Source organism: Tupaia chinensis, unplaced genomic scaffold, assembly GCF_000334495.1.
Source record: "Tupaia chinensis unplaced genomic scaffold, TupChi_1.0 Scaffold142846_1, whole genome shotgun sequence".
NCBI classification, from domain to species: Eukaryota; Metazoa; Chordata; class Mammalia; order Scandentia; family Tupaiidae; genus Tupaia; species Tupaia belangeri.
In genome coordinates this window covers 1,952,020-1,967,116 of record NW_006202691.1, presented here as the reverse complement: position 1 = coordinate 1,967,116, position 15,097 = coordinate 1,952,020, and the positions used below count along the sequence as shown (strand labels likewise).

At 39.3% G+C, this 15,097-nt stretch overlaps 1 protein-coding gene across 1 annotated transcript in view; it reads right to left on the bottom strand.

Annotated features, from left to right (window-relative positions):
* FLVCR1 (FLVCR choline and heme transporter 1) overlaps positions 1-15,097 on the bottom strand; it is a gene marked incomplete in the record, with an annotated part of 31,447 nt that overhangs the window by 15,995 nt on the left and 355 nt on the right. Inside the window, 3 exon segments of the mRNA XM_014582212.2 lie at positions 1,405-1,545; positions 9,640-9,784; positions 14,499-15,097. Coding sequence (XP_014437698.1) covers positions 1,405-1,545; positions 9,640-9,784; positions 14,499-15,097 — 885 coding nt within the window.

Sequence of the window (15,097 nt, the reverse complement as noted above, 5' to 3'; positions counted from 1 at the left end):
TTTCCTAGACCTTCCATTTCTTTTTCTTGTATTACTGAGTCAGCGAGGACTTCCAGTTGGATGCTGACTGGCAGTGGTGACCAGGGGTGGTTCTTGTTGATTCTTAAAGCGAACGGTACTGAGGTTTTACCTTTAGGGTGATGTTTGTTCTGGGCTTCTCGTAGACTAACTTTATCCTCCTGGTCACAAAGTTTATTTTCTTAACAGTTCATAAGACTCTCAAATCAATGGGTATTGAATTCTGTCAAGTACGTTTTCCTCAGCTACTGGGTTAATGTTCCTCTTTGGTCCACTACTGTGTAAGTCACGTTAAAAAACATTTTTTTAACAGAGATTTTTGCTATAGGGCATGTGCACTTGCCAGAGAGACAGACAGAAAACAAGAAATCACACCCCCCCCCCCCGGGGGAGGTGGGATGGCCACACTGCAATCCGTTCTCCTCCATTCTCTTCTCCAGATTTTGGGCACACACACGTGCACATGTACATGCACCCAGCACGTCTAATTTTGATTGAGTAGTCAAAGTAAATGTCAGCTTGCACAGGGTCAAAGGAAACGTGAACAGCATGCCCCACACATTTACGCCAGTCATAGCTCCAGTCCATAATGGGCCTAAAACACTCTGTAAGAACTTACAAAGAACACAGCATTTTTCTATTAAAGAGCTATTTGATTTATGGGCCAGCTGGTAGCATGGTATGAAGATGGCTGGAACCCACAGGCCCACTGCACAGTTGAGACTGGGACCTGATGACCTGAAAAACATGGGGGGCATATGTGTATGTGCCCCGAATCCCAACAGGAGGGGGAAATGGAGAAAAGACTGTAATGTGATTACTCCCCATGGTGGGTGCTTTCTCACTTTCTCCTGTTTCTCTCTGACAAGCACATGCACCCTCTAGCAAATAAAAACAAAAACAAACTACTATCTTGCATTTAATTAATTATTTCCTTATTTTTAATTGCCAGAGGGTGCCACAGAGACAGCGAGAGAGCAAAGGAGAGGGAGAAAGCAACCTTCCCCAGTAAGGCTTGGCCATGCCGCACTCCCTTCTCTCTCTCCATCCTTTGGGATTTGGAACACGCATGCACATGCATCCAGCATGTTTTTCTTTGTACTGGGTCTGGGATTTAAACTGCGGTTGGCCATGGGGATCCACAAGACCTCCAAGTTGGCCCTAGATCTACTGTTTTTTTTTTTTAAATTTTCAAATTTTAAAGGAGGTCTACCCTGACCTTTTTTGCTTTTAGTTTAAAATTTAAGTTTGTGACTATGCTACAGTTATTTTTATAGAGTTCACAAGCAAATCTCATTAACGTTTGAACCACAGGTTAACTGAAAAGGACCCACAATGCTCAAAGGTTTATACCAACATCAAAGAACGTACAAGGAAATGACTTACCGTAAGTGATCAACAGAAGGACAAACGGAATGTTTTTAAATAGGTTCCTTATTGATTTCTTATAGGAGTACTCTTCGGGGGAGCTGTTTTGAAGAATTGCTTGAGCCTGACTTGGTGGATATTTAGGTTTCTCTTTGAATGCTGGGAACACACATGAACATGATTATTTATAATTAATAAGTAATATGTTGTTATTAATATATGTGATATATAATTAATAATATATTTTATTATATATTTAATTATATATTTTTAGTGAGAAGAAAGAATTCCATTTAAGTTTAAAGAGGTAATGAAAAGCTTTTATAGTGAGGGCTTTCATTTTTACTGTTTTTTTTTTTTAAAGAATCATTTTATTTAACTTTAATAAGTAATTATTTAAGTTTGACCAGAGAGGGATAAAATGAGAGAAAGAAAGACAGAGAGAGAGAGACAGACAGGGAAAGTGAGACAGTGAGCCACCAGGTCTGGGACTCAACTACGGTTGACCAGGTGGGAGTCCAGAATTCTTAACCACCACACCACCTGCTGGCCCCACTTTTACTGATTTCTAAGTGAAGCATAATTTGGCATTATCTTCTCAGCCCTCTGATTTGTCCAGTTCATGTAAGTGAGTTGAAAAACCATCGATAATAAGCCACAACCTTGCCTACCAATTATTTCATTATTAGTTAAGGAAGATGAATTTCACTCCAAGTATTCAATAATTCTGTTTTTAAATTTGGTTCAATTTGTAATTAGAGGTTAACATCAGATGTGAGCATGCCAATATCCTATGGAACTTTTAGAGAGCTTTTCTGAGTTAGTAACTATTTTCTTCGGAAATTGGATGTCAAGCTTATCACCTGCTCTAGTTGCACCTCTGGAGCTGAAAAGGTCGGGGTGAATTATACGAGCAGAGCTGGGTCTTCCTTGCTCACTCGCTGGTGCTACACGTAGAGGACAGGTAGAGCTAAGAGACTCACACAAGGGTGGCAGAGGGTGTCTGACACGGTAAGTTTTAGCATCGTCCATTTCTAGTTAGAGATTTCTCGGCCTCCTCAGACATCTGGAGACCACCTCTCTGCAGGGCAGAGAAGGAACTGTGGCTCCCCATAATGGACGGCTGGGTAAAGACTTCAATAGAATTAGGCTAAGGAGAAATTGAGATGAATTGATAGAAGAGTTAAACTGTTAAAATTTGGTATGTTGAAATTTAACACCTAATCTTTGTATTGATTCAAAATTCTTAATTTTTTTTTTGAGAGGTTTTTTGCTATAGGGTGCGTGTGCTCGCCAGAAAACACAGAGAGAGAGACACACACAGAAAGCGAGAAATCACCCCCCAGGGGAGATGGCCACACCTCAATCTCTTCTCTTCCATTTTCCTCTCAGGATCTTGGGCACGCACGCACATGTGCCCAGCATGAGTTTAAGCCACCAGGTCTGGGACTTGAACTGTGGTTGACTACATGGGAGGCCAGCGACATAGCCATTATATCATCTGCTAGTCCTCTCAAAATTCTTAAATATTGACTCAAAAATTTTAGAAGGAAAATGGAGGTCCTCACAAAATGGAAAGTGCATATTATGAGAAAAGTATGCATGGATTTGACATTCTTTTGCACTAACCAGACTTGTACTTTAATTTCATATTTTTCACTTAATTTTTTTTTTTGCCAGAGGACTCATATACTTGCCAGACAGAGAGAGAGCAAAAGGGAGGAAAAGGCACCCCTCCAATGGAGCATGGTCATGCCATAATCTCTTCTCCTCCATTTCTCCCTCTTTTTGGGATTTTGAGCACACACACACACATACACCCCGCTGACAAATTTTACAAGCTGCTGGGTCTGGGACTCAAACATGTGAGATTCAGCTCTCTTTAACCACGGGGCCACAAGCTGGCCATTCTTTCACTTTTGGAAGTCCCTTATATTTCACTGACTCTAAGATATTTGGTGCTTTGCACTCAGTAACCTCGCCAGGAATTAATAGATTTTTACATAACCATGTCTTGATTACCACAAATATTAGATTTCATTGATTACTAACAGCATCTCAATTTCAGAGATTTCATGAAAAAAGTACACCTTAGAATCAATGAAAGAGAGTAAATTAAAAAAGAGTAGATTCACAAAAAATAATATTTTTTAGAGTAGAATTTCTTTTCTTAATACTGGCTATTTCTTTCTTCCAATAAAGAAGGTCTGTGTTGTAGTTTGAAAGTGGGTTGGGGGCCAGCAGGTGGCATGGAGGTTGGGGTGACTAGATCCACATGGCTGGATGTGTGTCAGAGTCCCAGACCTGGTGGCTTGAAAATAAGACTGGGTGTGTGTATGTGTGCCATAAAAGAAAAAGAAAGAAAGAAAGGGAAAGGAAAGGAAAAGAAAAGAAAAAAGGAAAGAAAGGAAAAGGAAAGAAAAAGAAAAGTGGGTTGGGATGGGGGAATAGAGGGATGTTGATTAATGGAACCAAAATTACAGATTAATAAGAGGAACACTTTCTAGTGTTATAAAATGCTGTAGAAAGAATAGAATGAACTCCTTACTACATATCTCAAAGTAACTAGGAAAGAGGATTTTGAATGTCCCCAACATAAAGTAACAGTGAATAGTTCTACTAATCACACTGATTTAATCATCACATATTATATTCTTATACTGAAAAAACACATCAAATCGCACAAATATATACATTATACATTAATTAACTTTTTAATGTAATTAAGACTTAAAGAAAAAAGAAGGTGGGTTAGATCTCTTGGGACTGTCTGACAACTGGAATCATTCGGAAATTTAAAAATAATACAGATTTTGAGATTCTAGCTAAGACTCAATGAATCATAACTTCCAGAATGAACCTGAGAATCTGTATTAAACACAAAACTTTAAAATGCTATCAATAGCCAACCAGATTTGAGTCACTGGGGAAAGAAGTGAACCTTACGACTTCCATGAAATACTATAATTCTCTCATTCTTCTGTTTGTTACTCAAAATTTAAAATGTTAAAGTTCTTTGCTGACAAAACATTTTGACAGGACTCAAACTTACCAAACTAAAACATACTCTATTTTTACAAATTTCACTACTAATTTAAAATGCGCTGTAGTTCATAAATATTTACTTTTTAACATCCTTACATTGGAGCACTGATAGAAAATGTTAAAGTTGTAACTCCTTTTCTTCCTTTCACCCTGTCTGATCTTTACACTGTTAGGATGTCCGCTGCTTTTCCTTAAAGTCTCTTTGTATCCTAGTTAGAAAGGAGATACCACTTAGTATTAAGGTGGATAATACAGAACTCACACCATAGTAAAACAATGTTTCAGAATGGAAAAACTATGTTTATGAAGTAGTCAGGAGTATTTATTGAGTCTAAAATCTTTCACTTAAGTTCTTATTCTTATTTACCACTGTAAAATAAATCTAAATGGCCCAAATCTAAATTCAAATGCAAAAACAGAAACATTTCTTACCAATCTTTAACTCCAGTAGATTTATTTTCTGAATACAAATGTTACCTTTTAGTTTCAGGTGGTTAAACAATCTTTTGACAAAATCAAGTCTGTTCTACTGGCTACATGCCTTAGTAAACTCAGACTTAAAAAAAAAAAAAAAAGCTACTGGTCTATGACCTTGTTTCCAATGAACTACTACTCTCTTCTCTACTTTTTTTAAGTTTTTCCCTTAGGGCGCCTGCGCTTTCTGGAGAGAGACAAAGAGAGGGAAAGTGAGAAATCACCCCCTCTAAGAGAGCATGGCCATGCCATAATCCCTTCTCCTCTAGTCTCCTCTCATGACTTTGGGCATGCACACACATGTACCAAGCATGATTTTCGAGTTGCTGGGTCCAGGATTCGATAGTGGTTGGCTATGCGGGCGTCCAGCACCTTAACCACCACACTAGTTGCTGGCTCCTGGATTGCTACTTTCAAAAGATGAACCTGGCTTTTTCTTTGTCCCTTGAAACTGAAAATCAATAACCTGTTCCTATCTGTTCTTTTCCTCACCAAAAACTTCTACCCATAAAATATTGAAGAGGTTATGCTCCATCTTTGGCTTTCAGCATATTAAGTACCCAAAGGATTCCTGGTGCCACATTCGAACTTTCCTCCCAAGATAATCTACTGCTGTTTAGGGCCCTTGTACTTTTGCAATCAGATTATAACATTATCTTTTGACTTCATTATTTGTCCTTGTGTGAGTCAAGTAGATATCACAGATACTGCCTTACTGTTAAAATAAAAAATACATAGGCTTGAATCCTAGCTCTGCCTTATCTCACTGGATGACTTTAAAGAAGTGAATTCCCACCTCTTGGTTTTATCTTTCTCACCCATAAAACAGAACTATTAATAACAAGTTGTTATAAGCATTACATAATATATGTAAAAAAATTATTTTCTGAGTGTTACACAAAATATATTGCTTATTTGTTTTAAAAAATCAGAAACTTAGCCTTAGGAGACTGAAATTCTGGGTAAAATGTATTTCTACTCAAAGTTTACAGCCTAGGAACCAGCAGTTAGCGTAATGGCTATGTCGCTGGACTCCCACGTAGTCGACCGCGGTTCGCGTCCCGGACCCGGTGGCTTAAAACTCACGCCGGGCACGTGTGCGTGCGTGCCCAAGATCCCGAGAGGAGAATGGAGGAGAAGGGATTGCGGCGTGACCATCCCCCCTGGGGGGTGATTTCTCGCTTTCTGTCTCTATGTCTCTGTCTGTCTGGCGAGCGCACGCGCCCTACAGTGAAAATCTCTAAAAAAAAAAAAAAAAAGTTTACAGCCTAGATATATTGTAGATAACTAAAATATAAGAATCAAAAGTAAAAGTATGCATAGACATTACACACTCCTGTGCTAAGTATATTAACATTAAATGTTTTTATTTAAATGAATCTTGTTTTTTGTGATTCACTTATTTTACTGAATCAGGAATGAATTTTAATGGACACATTTAAGTTAATAATATAGTTTACTGATCTGTCACATAAGAACAGCTTTGAAATATAACATTATCACCAGTTACATGAGAGGAATTTTGAATTAGAACAAAAACTAAGGCTAGGTAAAAATTAAAATAACTTTTTATATTAACATTTTATAGAATGATGTTAGACTGCCTAGGCTTATATTTGACCTTCAGTGTTTACCTTCTGTGACCTCAGACAAATAAGATTTACTCAAATTCTTTTTAAAGAATTATTATTTTTAAATTATTATTATTATTATTATTATTTTGGAGAGGTTTTTGCTATAGCGCGCATGTGCTCGCCAGAAAGACAGAGAGAGATACAAAGACAGAAAGTGAGAAATCATCCCCCAGGGGGATGGCCACGCCACAATCCCTTCTCCTCCGTTCTCCTCCCGGGATCTTGGGCACGCACGCACACGCACCCGGCGTAAGTTTTAAGCCACTGGGTCCGGGACATGAACTGCGGTCGACTATGTGGGAATCCAGCAACCTAGCCATTACGCTAACTGCTGGTTCCCTTACCTACAGATATTTTATATATAAGCTATTCCACATATAATTTCTTACCTATAGAAATTTTATATATAATCTATTACTTGCTCACTTCTTCCAAAAGAGACAAGCAATGGATGATGATTTTTAAAAACAGAAAAAAGGCCAGCTGTGGTGGCACAGGTTCACAATTTTATATGTATTTATATATATGTAAAAGGGAAATCAGAATTTGAGTGAAGCCACATAAGTAATCAAAGAAAAGACAATTTTACACTTTCGAAAGTGTAAAATTGGTAATGGAAGATCATTTATGCTATTTCAAATAGCAAATAAAATGCAGAGATCAGAAATTAGACTTAAGCCTTTTGGCCGGAACCACCATCTTCCAGTAATTAACCAAAATGACAAACACATATATGTTCTCTAGGCCTCTTAGAAAACATGGAGTTGTTCCTTTGGGGACATATATGCAAATCTACAAGAAAGGTGATACTGTAGACATTAAGGGAATGGGTACTGTTCAAAAAGGAATGCCCCACAAATGTTACCATGGCAAAACTGGAAGAGTCTACAATGTTACCCAGCATGCTGTTGGCATTGTTGTGAACCAACAAGTTAAGGGCAAGATTCTTGCCAAGAGAATTAATGTGCGTATTGAGCATATTAAACATTCTAAGAGCAGAGATAGCTTCCTAAAACGTGGGAAGGAAAATGACCAGAAAAAGAAAGAAGCCAAAGAGAAAGGTACCTGGGTTCAACTAAAGCGCCAGCCTGCTCCACCCAGAGAAGCACACTTTGTGAGAACCAATGGAAAGGAGCCTGAGCTACTGGAACCTATTCCCTATGAATTCATGGCATGATGGGTGTTAAAAATAAACTAATCTGTGGTCTATAAAAAAAAAAAAAAAAAGAAATTAGACTTAAGAATTTTTTAAAATACAGATTTCTTGAACAAACTTTGTTAAAATGCTAAAATAGCACAGGAATAACTTGTATTTTTCAGGAGTCTGTGCACCATAAATACGCCACTTTCTAGCTGGAAACATAAGAAACAACCATAAGAGGACAAACAAACCAGAATAGTTTTATGCTTTCTAGAGAACATTTGTTCAGTCATAAGAGAAATTAAATATATGAGCTAATTTCCTATTCCTAGATCCTATCCATCTGCATAGGTCTTTAGTGAAACACTCTAGTCTTCAGCATATATTTCTTTGAAAATCAAAGATTCCCTATCTGGAGATCATAAAATATGAATGTTTTACTACTATTGGGTTGTCTGGAAAGTGATGATGTATTTTTGCATAGAAAAACATGTCATTGGGACCAGCAGTTGGCGTAACGGCTATGTTGCTGGACTCCCACGTAGTCGACCACAGTTCTAGTCCCGGACCCAGTGGCTTAAACTCACGCTGGGCGCGTGTGCGTGCGTGCCCAAGATCCTGAGAGGAGAATGGAGGAGAAGGGATTGCGGCATGGCCATCCCCACTGGGGGGTGATTTCTCGCTTTCTGTCTCTCTGTCTCTCTCTGTCTGTCTGGCGAGCGCACATGCCCTATAGCAAAAACCTCTCCAAAAAAAAAAGAAAAGAAAAACATGTCATGACTTTCCTGACAACCTAGTATTATACCCATGGTAAAAACTAGTATAAAACCCTAAAAACTCCAGGGACCAGCAGTTGGCATAATGGCTATGTCGCTGAACTCCCATGTAGCCAATTGTGGTTCGAATCCTGGACCTGGTGGCTTAAACTCATGCCAGGCGCATGTGTGTGCGTACCCAAGATCCCGAGAGGAGAATGGAGAAGAGATTGTGGCATGGCCATCCTCCCCCGTAGGGTGATTTCTCTCTTTCTGACTCTGTCTTTCTGGTGAGTGTACACACCCTATAGCAAAAATCTCTCAAAAAAAAAAAAAAGAAATCTAAAAACTCCAGCTATAATGCAGTTAACTATAAACTGTAATGTTTAAAAGAAGGCCTGTCAGCTTTATAGTTCCTTTCCTTTTCAAATCAGTTTACATTAGATTGAATGCTTAGAGGAAAATATTACAGTTATGTTAGTAGCTGTAGTATTGATAGGTATGGAAATAAACCTTACCTATCATTTTTCCTGAAACCAAAATTGTTTTCCATTCAAAGTAAACTTAAAAAGCAGACCTTCCTAAAGCTTCTTCCAAACTGGTGATGGCTGCTTGCAGCTGAGCGTGACTGTCTGCTTCAAGAGACAGGCTCAGGTGAGAGGACCCAGTGACAAATGGTGGCAGTCATGCTTTGCTGGAATGGCCTAACAAGCAGACATAGTTGCCAGTTTGAAATTCTGCTCAACAGCTATGCTGCTCAGGATCATTCAGTGGTCAACATCTTCAGATCCAGCTAGTTGTTAAATTGGGGATCCATGGGAGGATTTATCATTAAAAGGCAGATTATAGTCTATCTGCATCATCTCAAAGCATGATGAGAACTTGTTCCTGGCTATGTAGGCATAAGATGCAGATTTGTAGATGACTATGGGAAGAGGATAACATGTTCGAAACCAACAATTATCAAGAAGAAAAGTTAGCACGAAAATAAGTGAGATGAATTAAGTCTTCAGTCCTTTAAAATACTAAAAGAGACATGGCAGACACATCCTGGGGTGACAGTATTCATTACCTGAATAAGATAGTCTGTGGCAAGAGTGAAACATGCAAATGGTATATGAGATATTATCCGTACAAATTTTCAGGGTTAGTTATTTTTGTATTTATGTCATGCATTTATCTAAGACTCAAGGAAAATACTCACCAATAGCTGTTAAAATAAATAAAAGTGTGGCAACAGCTGATGTTCCATAAAACATGGTGCTGATATTACAAGCCAGGAGATTTGTGTTATTCTGTGTGTTCGGCACTAAAACTGGTGGTAGCAAAAAACCAACTGCAGTTCCAAGCTGTAAAATAAATCATCTTGTTAACAGCTATTATCATTAGAGGAAAGAAGTCAATGTTGACAATTAATAAATATAAAGACCATCAGTGTTTGCAAAGGTAATTTGTACATTTTAACATACTATGATCTGATGTCTTTGCTACTATTGTGTTGTTAAAGGGAAGCTGTTCACAAATTTCTTTTGTATTTAACATTTACTAAGTCCCTACTATCTGAGTCGTGATGCCACAAGTTGTGTAAAATATGGTCATTGCCCATTAGATGCTTGCAATTAAAGACAGGAATAATAATATGCAAAATAAAGAGCTGGTTATATAACATAGCAGTAATGCACTCTTGGGATATTAAAGAGCTGGTTATATAACATAGCAGTAATGTATTCTTGGGAAACCAGATTGCACATGGTGACCAGTTTGAATCCCTGAGCTGGTTGACATGAAACGATCCAGGTACGTGTGAGCACCTAAAATCCAATGGGCTGGAGAACTGGAAGAAGGAGATTATGTCGCGGCCAGACCCTGTGTAGTGTGCTGCCTCTTTCTCACACTCACACATGAATGCACATGCACACTATCACCAATAAATGGGGGGAGGGAGAGAATATATAAAATATGGTAAAACAGCCCACAGAATGGGAGAAAATATTTGTAAATCATATATCTGATAAAGAATTCTTATAACTCAACCAAAAGATAAATATTCCGGGGACCAGCAGGTGGCATGGTGGTTTAGTCCCAGACCTGGTGGCTTTCTGTCTCACTTCCTCTCTCTATATATCTCTATCTCTCTCTGATCAAATGAAAAAAAAAAGAAGAAATAATTAAAAATAAATAATTATTTTTTTAAAGGCAAACATTCCAATTAAAAAATAGGCAAAAGACTTGAACAGAATAGACATTTCTCTTAAATAGCCAACAAGCATATGAATAAAATGCTCAATATGATTAGTCATTTGAGAAGTGAGATACCACTTCACATCCATTAGGATGGCTATAAAAGAATAAAAACAATGCAAAACAACGTGTTGGCAAAGATGTGGAGAAATTAGAACTCTTATACACTGCTGGTGGGATTATAAAATGGTATGGCTATTATGAACAACAGTTTGATAATTCCTTAAGAAGTTTAACATAGAATTTTCCATATGACCTATTGGGTCATTGGAAAAGTCATGACATATTTTTCTTTGCTAAAATGTGTCATGACATTTCAGACAACCCAATAGTATAATCTCTACTCTAAGGTATGTATCCAAAAGTCTGAAAACAAATAATTGTACATAAATGTCCACAGCAGTCCTACTCGCAATATCCAAAATGTGGAAATAACCCAATGTCCATCAATAGAAGAGAAGAGAAACAAAATGTGGGCTATTCTTACATAAAATAGTATTTGGCTATAAAAATGAATGAAATACTCCCACAGTGTTACAATATCGATCAATTCTGAAAACATACTAAGTGACAGAAGCCAGAAAAAAAGGGTCACTTACAGTATGATTTCATTTGTATAAAATATCCAAAATAGGTAAATCCTGAGAGAAAGACAGCAGATTAGTATTACTCGGAGCTAAAGGGATGGGGAGAATGAGAAGTAAGTTATGCTTAGTGACATTGGGCCTTCTCTGGTGGTGGATGAAAATGTTTTTACAACATTGTGAATGCACTAATTGCCACTCGATTGTACACTTGAAACAGTTCATTTTATGTTACGTGAGTTTCACTGCAAAAAGATAAAGCCAAAAGTGAAAATCACAACAAAAGAAATAAAATCCATGGCAGGTGATATGATTTTTTGGGGGGTGGACATGAGGAAAAAGACCCCAAGAAAGGCTTCAATAAAGCTGAGAATTGAGGACCAGAAATTTCTGGAAGATCAAAGATCTGAATAACAAATTGGAATTAGCCTGTGAAGGAGGTGTTCCAAGCCAAGGGGACAATATGTACAAAAGTCAGGAAGGAGAGAGCATGACCTTGTGAGAAACTCTTAAGCATATACAGTTCAGTTCAGTTCAGAACAGAGAATGTTATATGGGGAACTTGGGGTGTGAAAACAGGTGAAGTTGAAGCATTGGCAGGAGGCAAAAGGAAAGGGTCTCATGTGTCCCACTAGAGAATTTGAATTTTATTCTGAGGACAAGGGAAGCCACTGCAAGAAGCAACGGTTCCCAGGGCAGATTTGCACCTCAGAAAGACCACACTGGGGCCAACCCATGGCCTGGTGGTTAAGGCAGCTGGATTCCACATGGTTGACCATGTAGTTCGATCCCAGACCTGGTGGCTTGAGAAACACACAAGAGTACATACATATGCATGCTCAAAATCCCAAAAGGAGGAGAAGAGATTGCAGTGTGATTATTTCTATGGGGGGATGTTTTTTCTATTTCTTGCTCTCTGGTGGGCACATACATCCTCTGGCAAAATTAAAAAACAAAAGTTTCCCTTTATTTATGCAAGAACTGCAGATAGGGAAATCAGTAAGCTCAAGGTGAGAGCTGCAGGAGGCCCAAGCTGAGATAGTGACAGTAGTGGCAAAGAGAAATGATTAGAAGACAAGGTAAATTTTGCGTGATGGGTTCCTGTTTGATATACAAGGGGAAATATTCAGTTGGCCAGTCTCCATGAGAATCTGAAACTCTCATTTACTCAACATATTTTTATGAGTCTATGAATTGCCAACCACTGTAATCAAATGTTGACGAAATCCAGAGAATTAAGGTATAATGATGCAATAAGAGAGACTGGAGAACTCTAAATGGGATCAAGATCTGCCATTAAATGATATTTAAAATGAATTTTAAAATAAATAAAATAAGGGACCAGCAGTTGGCATAATGGCTATGTCGCTGGATTCCCACGTAGATGACCGCAGTTCGCGACCTGGACCCAGTGGCTTAAAACTCAGGCCGGGTGTGTGTGCGTGCGTGCCCAAGATCCCGAGAGGAGAACGAAGGAGAAGGAACTGCGGCATGGCCATCCTCCCTGGGGGGTGATTTCTCGCTTTCTGTCTGTCTCTCTGTCTCTCTGTCTGTCCGGCGAGCACACGCGCCCTATAGCAAAAACCTCTCCAAATAAACAAATAAATAAAATAAAATAAAATGAATTTAAACTGACAGATGAGCGACATTAAGAATATAATCATGAGATTTCAGGAAGAAAATCAATCCAGACAGAAGGAATATATTTGCAAAGGGCCTTAACCAAGTGCAAACTTAGTACTGCTTAAGGAACGAAGGAAGATGTAAGGCTTTGTAATTTGAATAAAGGGCTTACATTTTAAATACTATGGGAAGTCATTGACAAGTTCAAAGTAGAGCAATGAGGTAATCTGACCTCTATTTTAAAAGATTTTCCTCTGGTTAGAGACCTGGCAGTATAGATAGGTAGTCAAAGCAGGATTCAGGAACCAGAAAGGCTTGGGTGTGAGTATTGAGTAACGAGCTGTGAGACCTTTGGAAAACAATTTCATGCCTTCATGTCTCAGTTTCTGTATCTATAAGATGGGGAGACTAATAATTCCTGCTTTACAATATTAAACTAAATGACAATGCAATGTTGCCAGGCTTTTAATGCTCAGTACTATTGAATATTATGAATGATCACTTTATAGTCTGTAGGTTGACAAGGCATACGTGGGAGTCATGAGTAGCACAGCTTCTGAAGTCAAGGAAGGCATGAGAACAGCTAAGGAGAATGTTAGGGAGAAGGCTCAGAGGTGTGCTGTTAGAGGGAAATCTGCTTACTCTTTGTAAAATAGATCATTCATAGGTGGGGAGCTGATACTGTTTCTGTAATGCTCAACAAAGTATTCATCTTGAATATCATTTTGTAAAATACTTTAAGAAAACAGCTCCTGGGGCCAGCAGGTGGTGTGGTGGTTGGAGTGCTGGATTCCCACATGGCCAGGTGCAGGTTTGAATCCTGGACCTGGCAGCTTGCTTTCCCCTGCTTCTATCTCTCACTCTCATTCTCTTTCCATCTCTCTCTGGTGAGTGCCTGTAACAAATTAAATAATAATGATGATGATAAATAAAATAAATAATTCTTAAAAACAAACAACAAAAAATGAAGAAGAAAGCTCCTATCCAAACACGCAGGAACAACCAACTAAACTATCAGTCATAAATTATTTGGGGGTATATAACAAGCATAATTCAAGCTACCCCTTCTTTTGTATTTTTCCAGAAAGAAAATAAAGCAATAAGTGCATAGAATTAGTCTCATTATGTACATATTTCCCATGTATCTTACTGTGATTTTGGAAGAGATGTTAGACTTAAAGTAAGAAAGTAACATTTTTGTTACACAGCTACATATAGCAATATATTTATAGAAAGAGGTGAAGTTTCTGGTGTACAGATTTTTTTGTTTTGGGGTTTTGTTTCTTTCCTTTTTTTATCTTTTTATCTTTTTTTTTTCTTTGCAGTAGGCTGAGGAAAGAAGGAAATTTTTAACAAGATTGCTCTCAAGCTGAATGAACACTTAATATAATTTGCATAAAGTATCTTAGCATCCATATTTAAATTACAATAAAAGCAGCAGTCTGCAATTCACACACACACTCCATTCTACCTAGCAATGCTACTGAAATGCTGATCATCTCTCCTTCATTATAGACAAGTGCCTCCTGAGAGTCCAGCCATATGGTTAGTTCTCATGCCCTATGACCTTCTGGTCCTAAAGGATCTGACTTTCAGCTGTCACTCCAACCCTTACCTGATTGCCCAGCACGGCGGTGGCACAAGCTGTGGACACCTCCTTGGGCCCAAACCACACCGAGGCGATGCGGGAGGGCAAGCCCAGGATGAATACCTGGGCCACGGAGCAGAGGCACTGGCCCAACATGGTGACCCAGAAGAGATGCGGCTGGACACTGCCACACTTGACCCAGGCACCCAGGCAGTTGAGGCCGGAGCCCAGCAGGGCAGTGAGCCGCAGGCCTCTGGTGTCCAGCAGCCAGGTGACCGGGAAGATGAGGGGCACGTAGGCCAGCATGTACACCATGGACAGCCAGTCGATGTGCAGCAAGGAGACGCCGTAGAAGCCCTCGAAGACGTTGCTGATGATGCTGTATTGGATCCACTGGAAGGCGTTCACCAGCGAGTACAGACTGAAGATGAGGAGCACCACAAAGCGCCGCGCGGACAGCGCCGTCCGGGGCAGCGGGGTGCCTTCCGCCCCAGGGGTGACTTCTCCTGGGCCCGTGGGCAGCAGCCAGGCCTGGGTGTCCTCTTCCGGGACCAGCGGAGTCTGCGGCCCGCCCAGGGCTCCCGGGGCGGCCGCGGGGCTCCCCCGGGAAGCCCCATTCAGGGACA